A 13,955-nucleotide genomic window follows, 5' to 3' on the forward strand; every position below is an offset into this window, starting at 1 on the left:
CTTGTCATTTCTGTCCTGGCCCAGTTTAACAGACCCCTTGATGCCGCCTGGCCCCTCCAACTTGCTGCCCCCCCTGCTACAGTGGGCCTTCCCAAACATAATGAATGAAACTGCCACTTCTCTGCTTGACACAGAGGTCCCTGTCACCAGCCCTGCAGGGAAGCCCATGTCCTTGCAATGATGGGCAGAGCAGGGCACAGAAAGGCCAGGGGAGAGAACTGATTCAGGGCTGAGGTTATGGCAGATTAACAGAGACCTCAGGGGCCAAGGAGTGAGCTTTCTGTCCTAACAGCAGCGGGCAGCGGGAGAGGATTTGCAGCAGGGGACATGGTCACATGCACATTCCCAGGCCTTCCCTCCGGTCCACACCCACCCTGTGTTCATGCAGAAGCACTCATCAGTCTGAGAGCTGAATCTATGGCTCTGGCTGACTGAGTGCTCCCTCAGGCAAGGTCCAGAACCCAGAACCCAGCTCGAGCCAGCTGCAGCAGAGGCCAGGAGAGGGCCCAGGAGCACGTGTGTGGGGCGTTAGGGGCTTACCCTGCACAGCTTCCTGGGGCTTCCAGAACATGTCTGAGTTGATCAACATCTCTTTCCGGTTACGGTTGACAATGATGATCTTGCTGCTTCGGCTGAGGACACGGCCATAGGACAGACGGAAGTCACACACAACTCCTAGGGTGGGAGACAGGGGAACAGTGGATGGAGGGCCAGTGTCCTGGGGGATGCCCACTACCTAATTTAATCTACCATAGCAGACTGAATACAAAAGGGTGCCCGTTCTTCACCTCTCCATGGCCCCATGCCACCTGTGATGACTTTGTAGCTCCCCTGCCCTTAAACCTGGGCTGGCCCCGGGATGTGCTCTGGCCAGCAGCATGTGTCAGGAGGGCTGGCATGCATTCCTGAGACCAGGCTTCAATAAGCCTTGCAGCTTTCACTCTCCTTTAAATAACCTTGCTCCCCCGCCCTACATGTTTCATCCTCCAAGTGAAGCAGCCCAAGCCAGCCTGCTGGATGATGAGGAACATGGAGGAGGAGGTAGAGAAGAGTGAGAACTCGGAATCCTAGCTGAGGCCATGCCAACCCAGCGATAGCCCCAGCCAATCCCCAAGTATGTGAGCCAGCCCAGCCTAGATGGGCACAGCTGCCCTCCTGCCTCCCCAACCAGACTCCTGAATGAGCCCTGCCAAAACCAGAAAACCTACCACCTTACCTGTTGGTGGGTCTTGAGAAATAATAACTGCATTTTAAGCCACTGAATTTTGGAATGGTTATTACACAGCAATAGCTAACGGATACAAGTATTATGTGTCCGGCAGACTTCAAAGCACTTTATGTGAAAATGTATATGCCGTATGTGTACATGCTGTATAAAGGATAAATGCTGTATAACATGTACAAATGCAAATGCTGTGCAGAAAGTTCCACAGAGCCCACTATCTGTGTGTCCTCCTTTGTGCAAAGCTGGGTCACAGCACAAAACTACAACCTGGCACTAGTTCAGGTGAAGTTCAAATTCAGAGTTGTTCAAAAACCTTGAAAGGGGCAGGAGTCGGGTTGGTGAGCACCAGATTAGGAGGGGCAGGATCATAGGGTAAGGGGGGTCCTGGAGTGAGGGAAAGGGAAGAGAGGGGGTGGAGGCTGAAGCCCACCTGCCAGGAGAACAACATCTGCCTTCTTCAGGGCGGCACCGCGGTTCTGCCGGATGTGCAGGGGGTGGTTTCGGCCCAGCAGCCCCCGTGCCATCCCGCCCAGGAAGCAGGGGACACCCAGAGTCTCCATGGCAGCCCTGCAAGTCCAGGTAAGCAGAAGTGAGTGTGGCCACGGCCCTGCCAGTCCCCACAGGGCACCAGGGGACCAGGGACCAGGAATGTGATAGTAAAGGCAGGGCTGAGGCTTCTCACCGAAGCTTGCTGGCAGGTGTTGGGGGCAGTAGGGCCTGGCTCCCCAGCACCACAAGGGGCCTTTTGGCCCGGCTGAAGATCTCCACACAGCGCTGAACCTGGGGCAAGAGGTGGGGCCCTGAGTCACCATTAGCCCCCAAGATCAAAGTCCCAGTACTGACTCAGGGACAGGCTGTCCTGCCAGGTGGGGTCCTCGGCCAGGAAAGAGGGGTAATTTACCTGCTGGGGGGGTGCCTGGGGGATGTCCAGAGGTAGGGGCCCTTCAGGCCGAGGCTCCCAGGCTCCTGCAAAGAGATTGGCCAGGTAATTCTCTAGGTACCTGCGAAGAGGAAAGGAAAGGGTGGTTACCAGGATTCATACTGAGGTTCCAGGAGCTGAAGGAGGGAAGTCGGACAGGCACAGGGGTGGTCGAGCAGTGGCCCGGGGACAAACCCCAATGATCAAGTCTCCAGCAGCCAGTTTCCCCTTGGAAGCTTCTGATGACCACTCCCACCGGACACAGACCCTCAGAAACAAGTGACACAGGCAGGGCGTGCCAGGATCAGGGACAGCTGCAGGCTTAGGCAGAGGTGGCTCTGCCGCTTCCGAGCTGTGTGACTTTGGGCAAATGATAGAACTTTTCTGAGCAAACTGCTCTGTAAAATGTAAAAGGAAGCCTCCCTCCCAAGGCTCAGTGAACTATCCATTCAGGATACAAAGCACTTTACAAAACCCTCCATCAGTGGAGCCATTCACATCATCAGTACGCTTGCCTTTCTCTAGCTTCCGACATCCCCTTCTCTGTCTCCTTACTCATTGGGACACAGGGCCCCGGTTTTCCATGAAGCCCCGTGCAGGGCTCTGGAGATACACAGATAAATCCTGCTCAGCCCTGCCCTTAAGAACGCCCAATCCAGCCAAAACCAGATACATGGGTGTTGGCAGGAAGCAGTCGGAACGGGAAGCTTCTGTTTCTCTTTGGAGTCAAACTGCAGAGAATGAGAAGAGGCCAAGGAAGGAACCATGGAGACCCCCAACATGGAAAGAAAAAGAAAAAGCTAGCCTTGCAGGGGGCTGAGGAGGGAAGCCTGGGAGGAGAGGAGGTGGAGGGGACTATGAGGCCAGGGAGCAAAGCTGTCAGGGCCACAGAGCAGAACTGCTTAAAACTTCTGCCTCCCAGATATGACTACTGACCATCTCCTATGTGTTAGGACCCCTGAGCCCCACTCTCTATTCCTGGTTCCCTAACCATGTTGAAGGAAGGATAGGAGACACCTTGCCTTTAACCTGACATGACACGGGATTCAGCCCTGTTCTTATTTAAAACTAGAGGCCTGGTGCACGAAATTCATACACTCGGGGGGGAGGGGGCCTCAGACTGGCCTGCGCCCTCTCGCAGTCAGGGAGCCCTCAGGGGGATGTCCAACTGACAGCTTAGGCCCACTCCCCACCTAAGCCATCAGTCAGACATCCTTAGCACTGCGGCAAAGGCAGGAGAGGCTCTCGCCACCGCTGCCACTGTGCTCACCAGCTATGAGCCTGGCTCCTGGCTAAGCAGCACTCCCACAGCACACTGACACCAGGGAGCAGCTCCTACATTAAGCGTCTGCCCCCTGGTGGTCAGTGCGCATCATAGCAACCAGTTGTTCTGCCGCCATTGGGCTGAAACCAGCTCTCCCAACATCCCCCAAGGGGTCCCGGATTGCAAGAGGGCACAGGCCAGGCCGAGGAACCACACCTGTGCACAACCAGGGCCAGGGAGGGATGCGGGAGGTTGGCCAGCCGGAGAGGAACCACGGGAGGGCTCCAGGGCGTGTCCAGCCCATCTCGCTCAGTCCTGATTGGCTGGACCCAGCAACAAGCTAATCTACCAGTTGGATCATCTGCCCCCTGGTGGTCAGTGCATGTCATAGCGACTGGTCAACCAGTCAACTGGCTGCCCCCTGGTGGTCAGTGCACATCATAGCAAGCAATTGAGCAGCCTTAGCATTCATTAGCATATTGTGCTTTGATTGGTTGAACAGACGACCAGACAACTGGACACTTAGCATATTAGACTTTTATTACATAGAATAATAATGGTTAATTCTTTAGACTTGAGCATTTGCACTATCAAAACTATCTCATTTTATTCTTCACAGACTCTTTTATAGTCTAGTGAAAAGCAGGCAATGTTCATCCATTTTACAGATGAGGAAGCTGAAGCCAAAAAAGGTTTAATCACATTATATGTAAGTCAAATTGTTATGCTTTACACCACCAACTGAGAGTGCTGTCTGTCAATTATATCTCAATAAAAATGGGGGGAAATGGTTTAACCATTTGCTCAAGTTAACACAGCTAGTTAGCAGTAGTCCTGGAATGTGAACCCATGTCTCTGGGCTTCCATTTCACTCATTAGAGATGGCCCATAGCTTTGTGGGTAAAGCGCTTGAAGGCTCCTCCAGGCTGAGTCCTCGTGTGCCATTAACAAGCTGGATGACTTCATGCAAGTCATTCAGTAAAATACCTTAATTCGAAGGGTTGTTATAAAAGACATGGAGTAAAACCGCTACTCCTTGAACTGCCCCTCCAGGTGCATTTCCCAAGCCCAGGGTTCAGGAACCTGTCTGTCTTGTTCACTGTCACCCATATTCACCCTGGTACATGGCACATAGCACACTTGCTAAATATATAAAGGAGGACTGGAAGGAGCAGGGGCAAGGACGGGCAAAGGTGGGAGGGAGGATTGATTCTTCCTCCTCCTGTGCAGTTTCAGCCAGGCCCACCTAGTGGTGACCAAAAATGGACCCTTTCACATGCCTCTGCTTGAGCTGTGCCCCTACCCCTTTCTATCTGCTCACCTGAAGGAAGTGCCCCTCAAACTCCTTAGCTCTTTTAAAACCTTCAGGTTTACCCCAGGCCAGCCCCACTATCCTGCTCGCTCCAAGATCCTAGCCACTTGCCACTCAAAGCCCCAGAGTGAGCTGTGCCCATGTCACAGGCCTGCAGGGACCCATCCAGTCCCTTTCTCCAGGTACTCATTAGTGATCCATCCATGTCTCTGTATCCCACAGCCACTACCCAGATCCAGGCCATCATCACCTCTCGTCCTGAGCACAACCATACCTCCTCCCTGGCTTCCCACCTTCCACCCAACCAGAGTCCATTCTCCAAACACCAGAGGAAACGTAATAAAAGCCTGAATCAGGGTATCCCACACGTCTGATTAAGGCCCTGCAATGCTTCTTAATGGACCTCGAATTAAAAGTAAACTGCAGGCACTCCCAGTGAGCCATGCTGGCTGCTCTAAACTCAGCCCCTGCCCCCTCTCCTCTTTGCTCACCTGCTGCAAACTCAGCCCCTGCCCTCACAGGCCACCTTGCTTTCCCAACCCACCAAGTTCATTCCTGCCTCAAGACCTTTGCATATGCTATACCCTCCACCTAGAAGTCTCTTCCCATAATTGGTTCCTCTCCATTAATGTGCAAATCAGTAAATAGCTCAAAGAGGGATAAATGCTGGCAAAAGGTTGCAGGACACGGGAGGAGGTCATGGGGGGAGTGAGGCTACCCACCAATAAACTGCTCGACCCATGAGGCCCTTGGGTGGGTTGGCTGGCACCATCTCCTTCTGGACCATGAAGTAAGGATACAGCACATCGATGGGCAGCTCCACAAACACAGGGCCTGTGGGAGCAGGGAGGACACTGAGCTTGCTGGACTTCCCTAACCCCCAGGTCCTAGGACCTGACCACTACCCAGCCCTCTACCACCTACCTGGGGTGCCCGACTGGGCAGCAGCCATCGCAGTCCTCAGAGTGGGCATGATGTCCCGCACCCTGTGCACAGAAGCACAAAACTTGCAGAGTGGCCGGAACAAGGACATCTGATCAATGGCCTGGAGTGCGCCCCGGTTCTGGTGGAAATGGGTTCAAGGGAGTTATGGGGTAGGAGCCCTCCAAACGTCCCTGGAGCCCCTACCACCTCCTGAGGTCAGGGTACCTGCAGCAGGGTACTGGCGGCCCCACCCAGAAGCAGTACTGGGGACTGGGCTATCTGGGCATTCTTCACTGCTGTCACTGTGTTGGTGAGGCCAGGGCCTGCCGTCACTGCCACCACGCCCACCGTTCCTGGAACATAGACCCTGTCACCCTCTGCACCCAATGCCCATCCTACCGGCCACCCCCCAAAGAAAACCCTGCCCCTCAAAGATCCCCCATCCCAGCTCCTAGCCCTCTCTGCTCTGCCCTCACCAGTCAGGCGGGCCACAGCATCAGCAGCAAACACGGCTGTGACTTCATGGCGCGTGTCCACCACGCGGATGCCCAGCTTCTCACAGGCCACCAGCAGCGGGGAAATATGCCCACCAACCAGTGTGAAGAGGAACTTCACACCATGAGCCCTCAGCACAGCTGCCACGCTCTCCCCACCATGCCGGTTGCTCACCTTGTCCACCTAAGCCCATGAAGCGGAAGAGGAAGACTGTCAAGAACTAGGGCAAGGGCACCAGGGCAGGTGGGAAGAGGGGTGATCCCCCACACCCAGGAAGGAGGGAGGGAGCAGGGCCAGAGGAATGTGGGGAAGGCACATATCTTACCATCCTCATGTCATTACAGTTGACCCTTGAACAACACAGGGGTTAGAGGTGCCAACCCCCAGAAAGTCAAAAATTCACTAATAACTTCTGACTCCCCCAGAACTTAACTACTAATAGCCTATTAACCATAAGTCTTATCGATAATATAAACAGTTGATTAACACATATATTGTAGGTTATATGTAGATTATGCTGTATTCTTACAATAAAGTAAGGTGGGGGGGGGGGAATGACATTATTAAGAAAGTCATAAGAAAGCCCAGCTGGCATGGCTCAGTGGTTGAGCGTCAACCTATGAACCAGAAAGTCACAGTTTCATTCCCAGTCAGGGCACAAGCCCAGGTTGTGGACTCGATCCCCTGTGTGGGGTGGGCAGGAGGCAGCCAATCAATTATTCTCTCTCATCATTGATGTTTCTATCCATCTCTCCCTCTCCCTTCCTCTCTGAAATCAATAAAAATATAGTTAGAAAAAGAAGAGGAAGGAAAAGAAAGTCATAACGAAGAAAAAGCACATTTACTGTATTCTGTATTTATTGAAAAAAATCTGCACATAAGAGGACCCATGTTAGTCAAGAGTCAACTGTATATCCTTTTATAGCTAAGGGGACCAAGACTTGCCCAAGCAAGATTCAAAGTCCCATACAATCAACGTTGTTAAGCTCCCTGCTCTGTTACACTGTCCACCCAGAGATGTTGGGAGAATCAGGGAGAGAATCAGGGGAAGGTGGATCTACAACACCCAGGGAAGTGTGGCCAAAAGCACAAGGCAGGAGTTTCCAGCTGTGACTCCAGAACTGCCTGCCCTCCAATATCAGGGCCTGGCAGCCTGACTGTTGACTCCAGACTACCAGGTTCCCTCCCACTCCTGGGCCAGGCCCAGTCGACAGACTGCCAGCCACCAAATGCCTGGCAGTGGGAGCGGCCTCCCAGCCCAGCTTCCACACAACCCCAAACACCAAGAGCCCTTTGCCTTAAAGCTCCACAAGTCTTCAAGGCCAGTGGTGCTGCTTCTGTCTAAAAGAGGAAGTTCTGGGAAGAGATCAAGGTTGCTCCCGGCTAGGAAAGATTGGGTAAGGAATCTGGGGAAGGGGTAAATTTCTGAGGCACCAAGTAGTTCAGAGCCAGGTCAAGCTTTTCAGCAAAGAGGTCATTTTAGGCAAGCTACCACACAACCTCTCTGCGCCTCTGTTTTCAAGGAGGAAAATGCAGACAGAAACAAGGGCATCTATTCTGGGACATGTTGGGTACATGAGATAATCACTCTGAAACACAGAGCTCAGCAGAGAGCAACTGTCCCAGCCACATTCTCCTGGGCTTGCCTTCCTAGCAGGAGCAATGGCCCCACCGTGTTCAGGGAAAAGGGCTCGAGCCCCCTGGGGAAGGGGGTGGATGGGGTGTTGAGTGCCCTGGCAGCGGTAACTTCCCCATTATCTCTCACAAGGCAAAGTCCAGGGCGTGTATGGGGTAGGGCCCTGGAAAGACTCTCCAGATAGTCCCTCGCCAGGTCTTCCTTTGGCTTCCCCCAGCTCGCCTCCCCTCGGTGCCCCCGCACCTTGTGCATCAACCGATAAAAGAGCCCCAGGCGGTGTGCGGCACCCAGCACGGCAGCCACTAGCGTCCCGCAGACCAGGAGCTGGAAGGAGGGGGAGAAGCTCCCCGCAGGGGCGGCGGCCGTGGACATCTCCTTCTGGTGACACCTAAAGGAGAAAGGGCGGTTCCAGGGCCAGAACGCAGAGATCAATTACCCAGAGGAAGGCACGCCCCCTCTCCCGCGCGGATCCCGGCCACGCCCCTTCCCCGGAGTTTCAGCGTGGCCACGCCCCTGACGCGGCGAAGCTCGGCCCGAAGCCACGCCCCCCAGGCCAGGCCAGGCCACGCCTCTCGGGATCCAGACCGAGCCCCTGGCCACGCTAGGCTCCCTCCTTTAAGTTGCCAACACCCCCAGACTAGGCGACTACAGGTCAATGCAACTACAATGCCTTCAAAATAGTTTTTCCCCGCTTACCTACTTCTCCATGGATCGCCTACCTTTTACGTTCAGGTGCCGAATCTCAGCCCCAGCGGAGAGCCCCACCCGTCTAGCCAGGCCCCGCCCCCGAGCGAGCGCCGGAGCCCCAGCCTGACTCCAACCCCGAGGTTAGGTCACCTCGGGATGTTTCTCCAACTTCCCGGGCACTTCAACCTTCACCTACAAGAAATGACTCCACAGGAATTCCGCGCACCTTCTAGTCACGTGATCCAGGCGAACGGCCGCGTTCCTTTCACCCAAACTGATGGGCAGCGGCAAGTAGTATGGCCACTCGCGCGTGCGCAGAGCCGTAGCCACGCTTCTGGACACAGGCCCCGCCTTTTCCCGCTTTTCATTGGTTCGCAGTGCAAGCCTCACGCCCTTCTGTACAGGAGGCCACGCCCATCGACGTCTGCCATTTGCGAAGGCCCACTCAGGCCCACCTTCCGTGGTCTTCCATTGGCCCCACGCTGCAGGCCCTTATTTCGGGCCTTCCGAGTCCAGCCCGCTTTCCATGCCAGCCGTGCGGTATACCTTCAGGTTGGGCGGTCGTGGAAGGTCACGGGGCGGCTGCCCAAAGTCCACCATCTGGGGCCTCTTCCCAAACAAGTCCCGCCCCTCGTTCTAACACCAGGTCCCGCCTCCTAGCCAATCGTAACCCGGCAAAGGCAGATGCCCCGCCCCCCAACCGGTAGGCCCGCCTCCGCTGTTGGCCCCGCCCCGCCCTTGGAGTTTCTGGGTTGCAAGTGCTGTGAGTCCATGGTTCAAGCCCGTATTCCAGCCGTCTGGCCTCGGGAAAATTGTCTCCCCATCAGTAAAGGGAGAATGACTCTAGTACCGAGCACCCTGCTCTGGTCCAAGACAAACCCTGCCATTTTTGCACTGGCTCCCGTCCCTTGACAACTTTTGGGATTTTCCTCTGAGGATTACACACCATCGTTAATTTCATCATCTAGTCACTAGATTCTAGTGAATCATTCCTAGGTTTTCATTTAACCTATTTTTGAAAAAAAAAAAGGGAAAGAAAAAGGAAAAAATATGTATTTTAATACTTTTGGCCCCACATTCTCTACCTGCTGCTGTCCCTTTGCTCCTCTTTTTAGCAAAATTCCTCCAGTGAGTTATCTGCACTTGCTGTCCCCCTGAACCTTCCTACTTATCTTCTTGAAAAAAACTCTAAACAGGCTCTTCCCATCACTCTGTATTATTCCAACAGTCTCCAAACAGGTCCCCTCTCCTTCCTGTCTCTCACCCACCAGCTCAACCCCACTCTATAATTAACAGGATAAAATGCAAACTTCCTAGAAGGGTCTTCTCGGCCCAATTAAACTTCCTAAGCCAATAATGAAATAGTGATCATTATTTTTTGTCAAGCACTTATGTGCAAGGAGTTGTTCCATGCACTTTTGACATATTAACTCATTTAATCCTCACAACAGCCCAGCAAGGGAGGTGTATTATCATTATCCTATTTTACAGATGAGGAAACTGAAACACACAGAGGTTAAGGAACTTGCCCAAGGCCACACAGCTGGTAAGAGAAAGAGGCAGAATGTGAACTCAGGCAGTGCTGCCTGGGTTCCCATAGTGAGAGCATCTCAAGAATGGGTACACACACACACAAAAAGAATGGGTAGTGTTTCAACCATATGGTTTCCCAATGCTTGCAGGGTGTAGTGTTTGGGACCCGCCCAGGTCCCCTTGTGCTTACATCAGATTTTATTCTAAGTTACTTGGGAGGCCAGAGAGGATTTTGAATAGACTAAGTCACACAGAATGCACATGGTTGTTTATAGGGGCCTTATTTGTAATAGCCCAAAACCAGAAAAGTCAAAATGTCCTCCCATAGAGGAGTGGTTAAGCAAACTATGGTCCATCCTCACCATTGAACACTATTCAGTAATAGTAGGTTCAGCCCTAGCCCAGTTTGCTCAGTGGATAGAGCATTGGACTGCAGACGGAAGGGTTCCAGGTTCCACTCCAGTCAAGGGCATGGTTGCAGGCTCAATCCCTGGCCATGGGAGGCAACCAATCAATGTGTCTCTCCCCCTCCCTTCCACTCTCTCTAAAAATCAATGGATCTGGTGAGGATTAACAACAACAAAAAAGTTACACACTCTATGATTCCATTGATATGATATTCTCCAAGTAACAAACCCACAGTGAGAGTGTACAGAGGAGCAGTTGCCGGAAGTGTGGGATATAAATGGATGTGCTAACCACCACACCCACAGCCCTTAAAAAGGAGGGGTGTTTGCCCCTTTGAGCCCCTACACTGTTTCCTGTAGCCTGGGGTGTAGATGCGATGGCTGGAACTAAAGGAGTTACTTTCAACCCAGAGGTGGAAGCCATGATTTCATTAAAGCAGAGCCACTTCACCAGCCCTGAACCACACACCTCTAGACTGTTGTTACATGAGGAAAACAACATCTCTCTATTTTCAGCTACTGTGTCTCAGGGTCTCTTTGTTACAGCAGCTCACACTGTACACAAAAACGACATAAAAATTAATACCAGAAGTTGATTCTGCAGTAGTAAGTGCCAGAAGTGGTGTTCTGGGATCATAAAAACCTCAACTATGAGGCATCGACTTGCCAATGAGGTCATGAAGACACAGATACAAGGCGGAAAGCCAGTGATGTCTTCCATGACAGATTATTGTCTATTGAGTCTGTAGCCCTTCAGCTGGAAGGTGGTTGGGAGAAGCCACACTATTTGTGTGTTTCCTACTTCTTGACACTGTTTAAATAGAGAGAGGTGGCCTGGGCAAGCAGCGATGCAAGGGACCATAATCATATTAAGGTAGTCTCCCTTCCTGCAGGCTACAATTTAAATTGACTAAGTCTGGTGAATTGGGACTCACAGGGAAGCAATAATACAAAGGTGGCCCTGAGGAGGCAATGATAGCAAGATATTGCACCTTTCTCGGCCTCAGGAGAATGCCAAGGTCCAAGCATGGAGGCCAGGAAATCAATGAGGGCAGCACTCGGGTTTGAGGACTATGTCAGATGGATGAACCTCGAGGACATGATGCTAAGTGAAATAAGGCAGTCACAAAAAGAAAAACACTGAATGTTTCCACTTACATGAGCATTCAAAATCATACAGGCAGACAGTAGACGGATGGTTATCAGTGACTGAGGAGGGAGAATGGGGAGTTAGGGTTTATTGGGGACAGAGTTTCAGTTTTACAAGGTAAATAAGTTCTGAAGATGGATGGTGGTTGCTCAACCATGTGAATGTATTTATTGGCACTGAATTGTATACTTAAAATGGTTAAGATGGTCAAAAAATTTATATTGATCTTTTTTTTGAGAGAGAGAGGGAGAAATGGGAGAGGGAGAGGGAGAGAAAAACTTCAATGTGAGAGAGAAACATCAACTGCCTGCTTCCTGCACACCCCCTACTGGGAATCCAAGCCCAAAACCCAGGCAATGTATCCTGACTGAGATTTGAACCAGCAACCTTTGGGTGCATGGGATAACGCCCAACCAACTGAACTACACTGGCCAGGGCAAAATGGTCAATCTTATGTTATGTGTATTTTACCACAATTTTTAAAATTGAAAAAGGAAAGAACTTTATCAGAGGAAATGTTTGGCTGTGGTTGCTTGCACATGGAGCTGCCTGGCAACAAAAAGATCGGATGCCTACTAAAGTTTTGAGAGGAACCAGACCTGGACTGGAAAACACTATGGCTATTTGGCTTATAAAACCGTGTCCCAAGGTTGAACCATGAGGCCCTCAAAATTAGACCAACAGGAAATGAGGTGCAAAAGCTTCAGCTGTAGCCATGGGGGACAGAGGACAGTGAGGAACCTCCCTGAGGTCAGAGCCAAGGACCATGGAGGACAATAAACAAAGAACTTATTCACAGCAAGAAAAGGAAACTTACAATTCCTGCCTAACAAAATTTAAAATTGCAAGACTCAAAACTTCTGTGTGTTTCCCATGCTTCTACTAAAAATTTTTTTTACTATGGTTTTAACATTTATTTCTCATATAAATCAGAAAAAAAAAATTTAATCCTCACCCAAGGGTATTTTTTTATTGATTTTAGAGAGAAAGGAAGGGGGTTGGGGGGAATACACATCAATGTGAGAAAAAAACGTCAATCAGTTGTCTCCCATACATGCCCCGATCCGGGGTCAAACACGCAACCTAGATATGTGCCCTGATGGGAATTGAAACTGCAACTTTTTGGTGTATGGGTTGACACTCCAGCCAACTGAGAAATCCAGCCAGGGTGATCTGAATTTTTTTTTTTTTAAGCTTGTAGGTCACCAGACCATGAGAAGCCTTCCCAGGGCTTGAAGGACAGATCTTATATTTCAAATTGGATGCAGGGAATGGATGGCTCTTCAGGCTATATTCCTTGGAGTGGGGTACTGTATATATGAGAAGGAGGGATACACGGATATTTTGTGACTTGGTATCTGGCTTACTTTATTTAGCATAATGTCCTCTAAGTTCATCCACACTGTAGCATGTGTCAGAATTTCCTTCCTTTTAAAAGCTGAATATTTCATGGTATGTGGATACCGCATATCGCTTACCCATTTACCCATTGATGAACACTTGTGTCGCTCCCACCTTTTGACCATTGTGAGTAACGCTGCTATGAACGTGGGTGCACAATACACCTTTGAGACCCTGCTTTCAGTTCTTTTGGATGTATATCCAGAAGTTGAATTGCTGCATCATATGGTAGTTCTGATTTTTTTATTTTTCAATGAACCACCATAATGTTTTTCATAGCAGCTGCATCATTTTATATTCCCAACAACAGTGTGCAAGGGTTCCAATTTCTCCATATCTCTGCTAACACTTGTCATTTTCAGGGGGAGGAGGGTTGTACTAGCCATCCTTGTAATGGGGCGACCCACGGAGACGACCACCAGGGACTCAGATCAAAATTTAGGAGCCTTTATTAAGCTGGCCAGCAACTACAGTTACAGCACCCTGCCGAAGCAGAGGCTGGACTGCAGTGCTGACTACAGGAGTTACAGCGTTTTTATTTGCAAAAACCACAAAGTTAGTTACAAAGCCTTGTTTACACAATTTGTTCCTGACACAGTTTAGCATCATTACCTTCCTATCTATGTGTTCTAGGAACAGAGAGTAGAGAGTGCCGGGAAGGGGCCATAGACCATATCTCAAGGCCTGGCCTGATGTCAGTACCTTCCTATCTATGTGTTCAGCGTGCCCTCTGGCCGAAGCGCCAGCACATTCCTATCTATGTGTTTTAGGAACAGAGAGCACAGCGTGCCCCGCCTTGACAAAGTACCAGATATGCAGCCCAGCACATTCCCCACTGGTTTTATGTACATGAGTCAAATCATTGACTCTTTTGGGTTGTTGGGGAGGGAGTTATATTGACCCCTGAGGACTATAAGCTTGATAGAATTAATTCTTTGCCGAATAAAGTCAGTGGGCCTGTTTATAAGATAAGGGCCTGGAATGAGGGCAAGGAGAAAGCTC

At 51.0% G+C, this 13,955-nt stretch overlaps 1 protein-coding gene across 4 annotated transcripts in view; it reads right to left on the reverse strand.

The window, feature by feature from the left end:
* Window positions 1-8,931, reverse strand: part of ILVBL (ilvB (bacterial acetolactate synthase)-like) — a 10,944-nt gene extending 2,013 nt beyond the window's left edge. The window contains exons 1-10 of one of the 4 annotated variants that reach the window (XM_006759223.2): window positions 8,659-8,931; window positions 8,019-8,163; window positions 6,121-6,322; window positions 5,870-5,997; window positions 5,645-5,783; window positions 5,443-5,554; window positions 2,127-2,226; window positions 1,908-2,005; window positions 1,656-1,792; window positions 541-675 (exon numbers count right to left, since the gene is read on the reverse strand). In XM_006759223.2, coding sequence (XP_006759286.1) covers window positions 541-675; window positions 1,656-1,792; window positions 1,908-2,005; window positions 2,127-2,226; window positions 5,443-5,554; window positions 5,645-5,783; window positions 5,870-5,997; window positions 6,121-6,322; window positions 8,019-8,147 — 1,180 coding nt within the window. In that variant the 5' untranslated portion in view covers window positions 8,148-8,163; window positions 8,659-8,931. Of the gene's footprint in view, window positions 1-540; window positions 676-1,655; window positions 1,793-1,907; window positions 2,006-2,126; window positions 2,227-5,442; window positions 5,555-5,644; window positions 5,784-5,869; window positions 5,998-6,120; window positions 6,323-8,018; window positions 8,164-8,494; window positions 8,583-8,612 lie in introns of those variants that run through there. The other 3 variants (XM_006759222.2, XM_006759225.2, XM_006759224.2) reach the window with 3 other exon arrangements.
* Window positions 8,932-13,955: the final 5,024 nt, after the last annotated feature.

The sequence above is a fragment of the Myotis davidii genome, unplaced genomic scaffold (assembly GCF_000327345.1).
Source record: "Myotis davidii unplaced genomic scaffold, ASM32734v1 scaffold56, whole genome shotgun sequence".
NCBI classification, from domain to species: Eukaryota; Metazoa; Chordata; class Mammalia; order Chiroptera; family Vespertilionidae; genus Myotis; species Myotis davidii.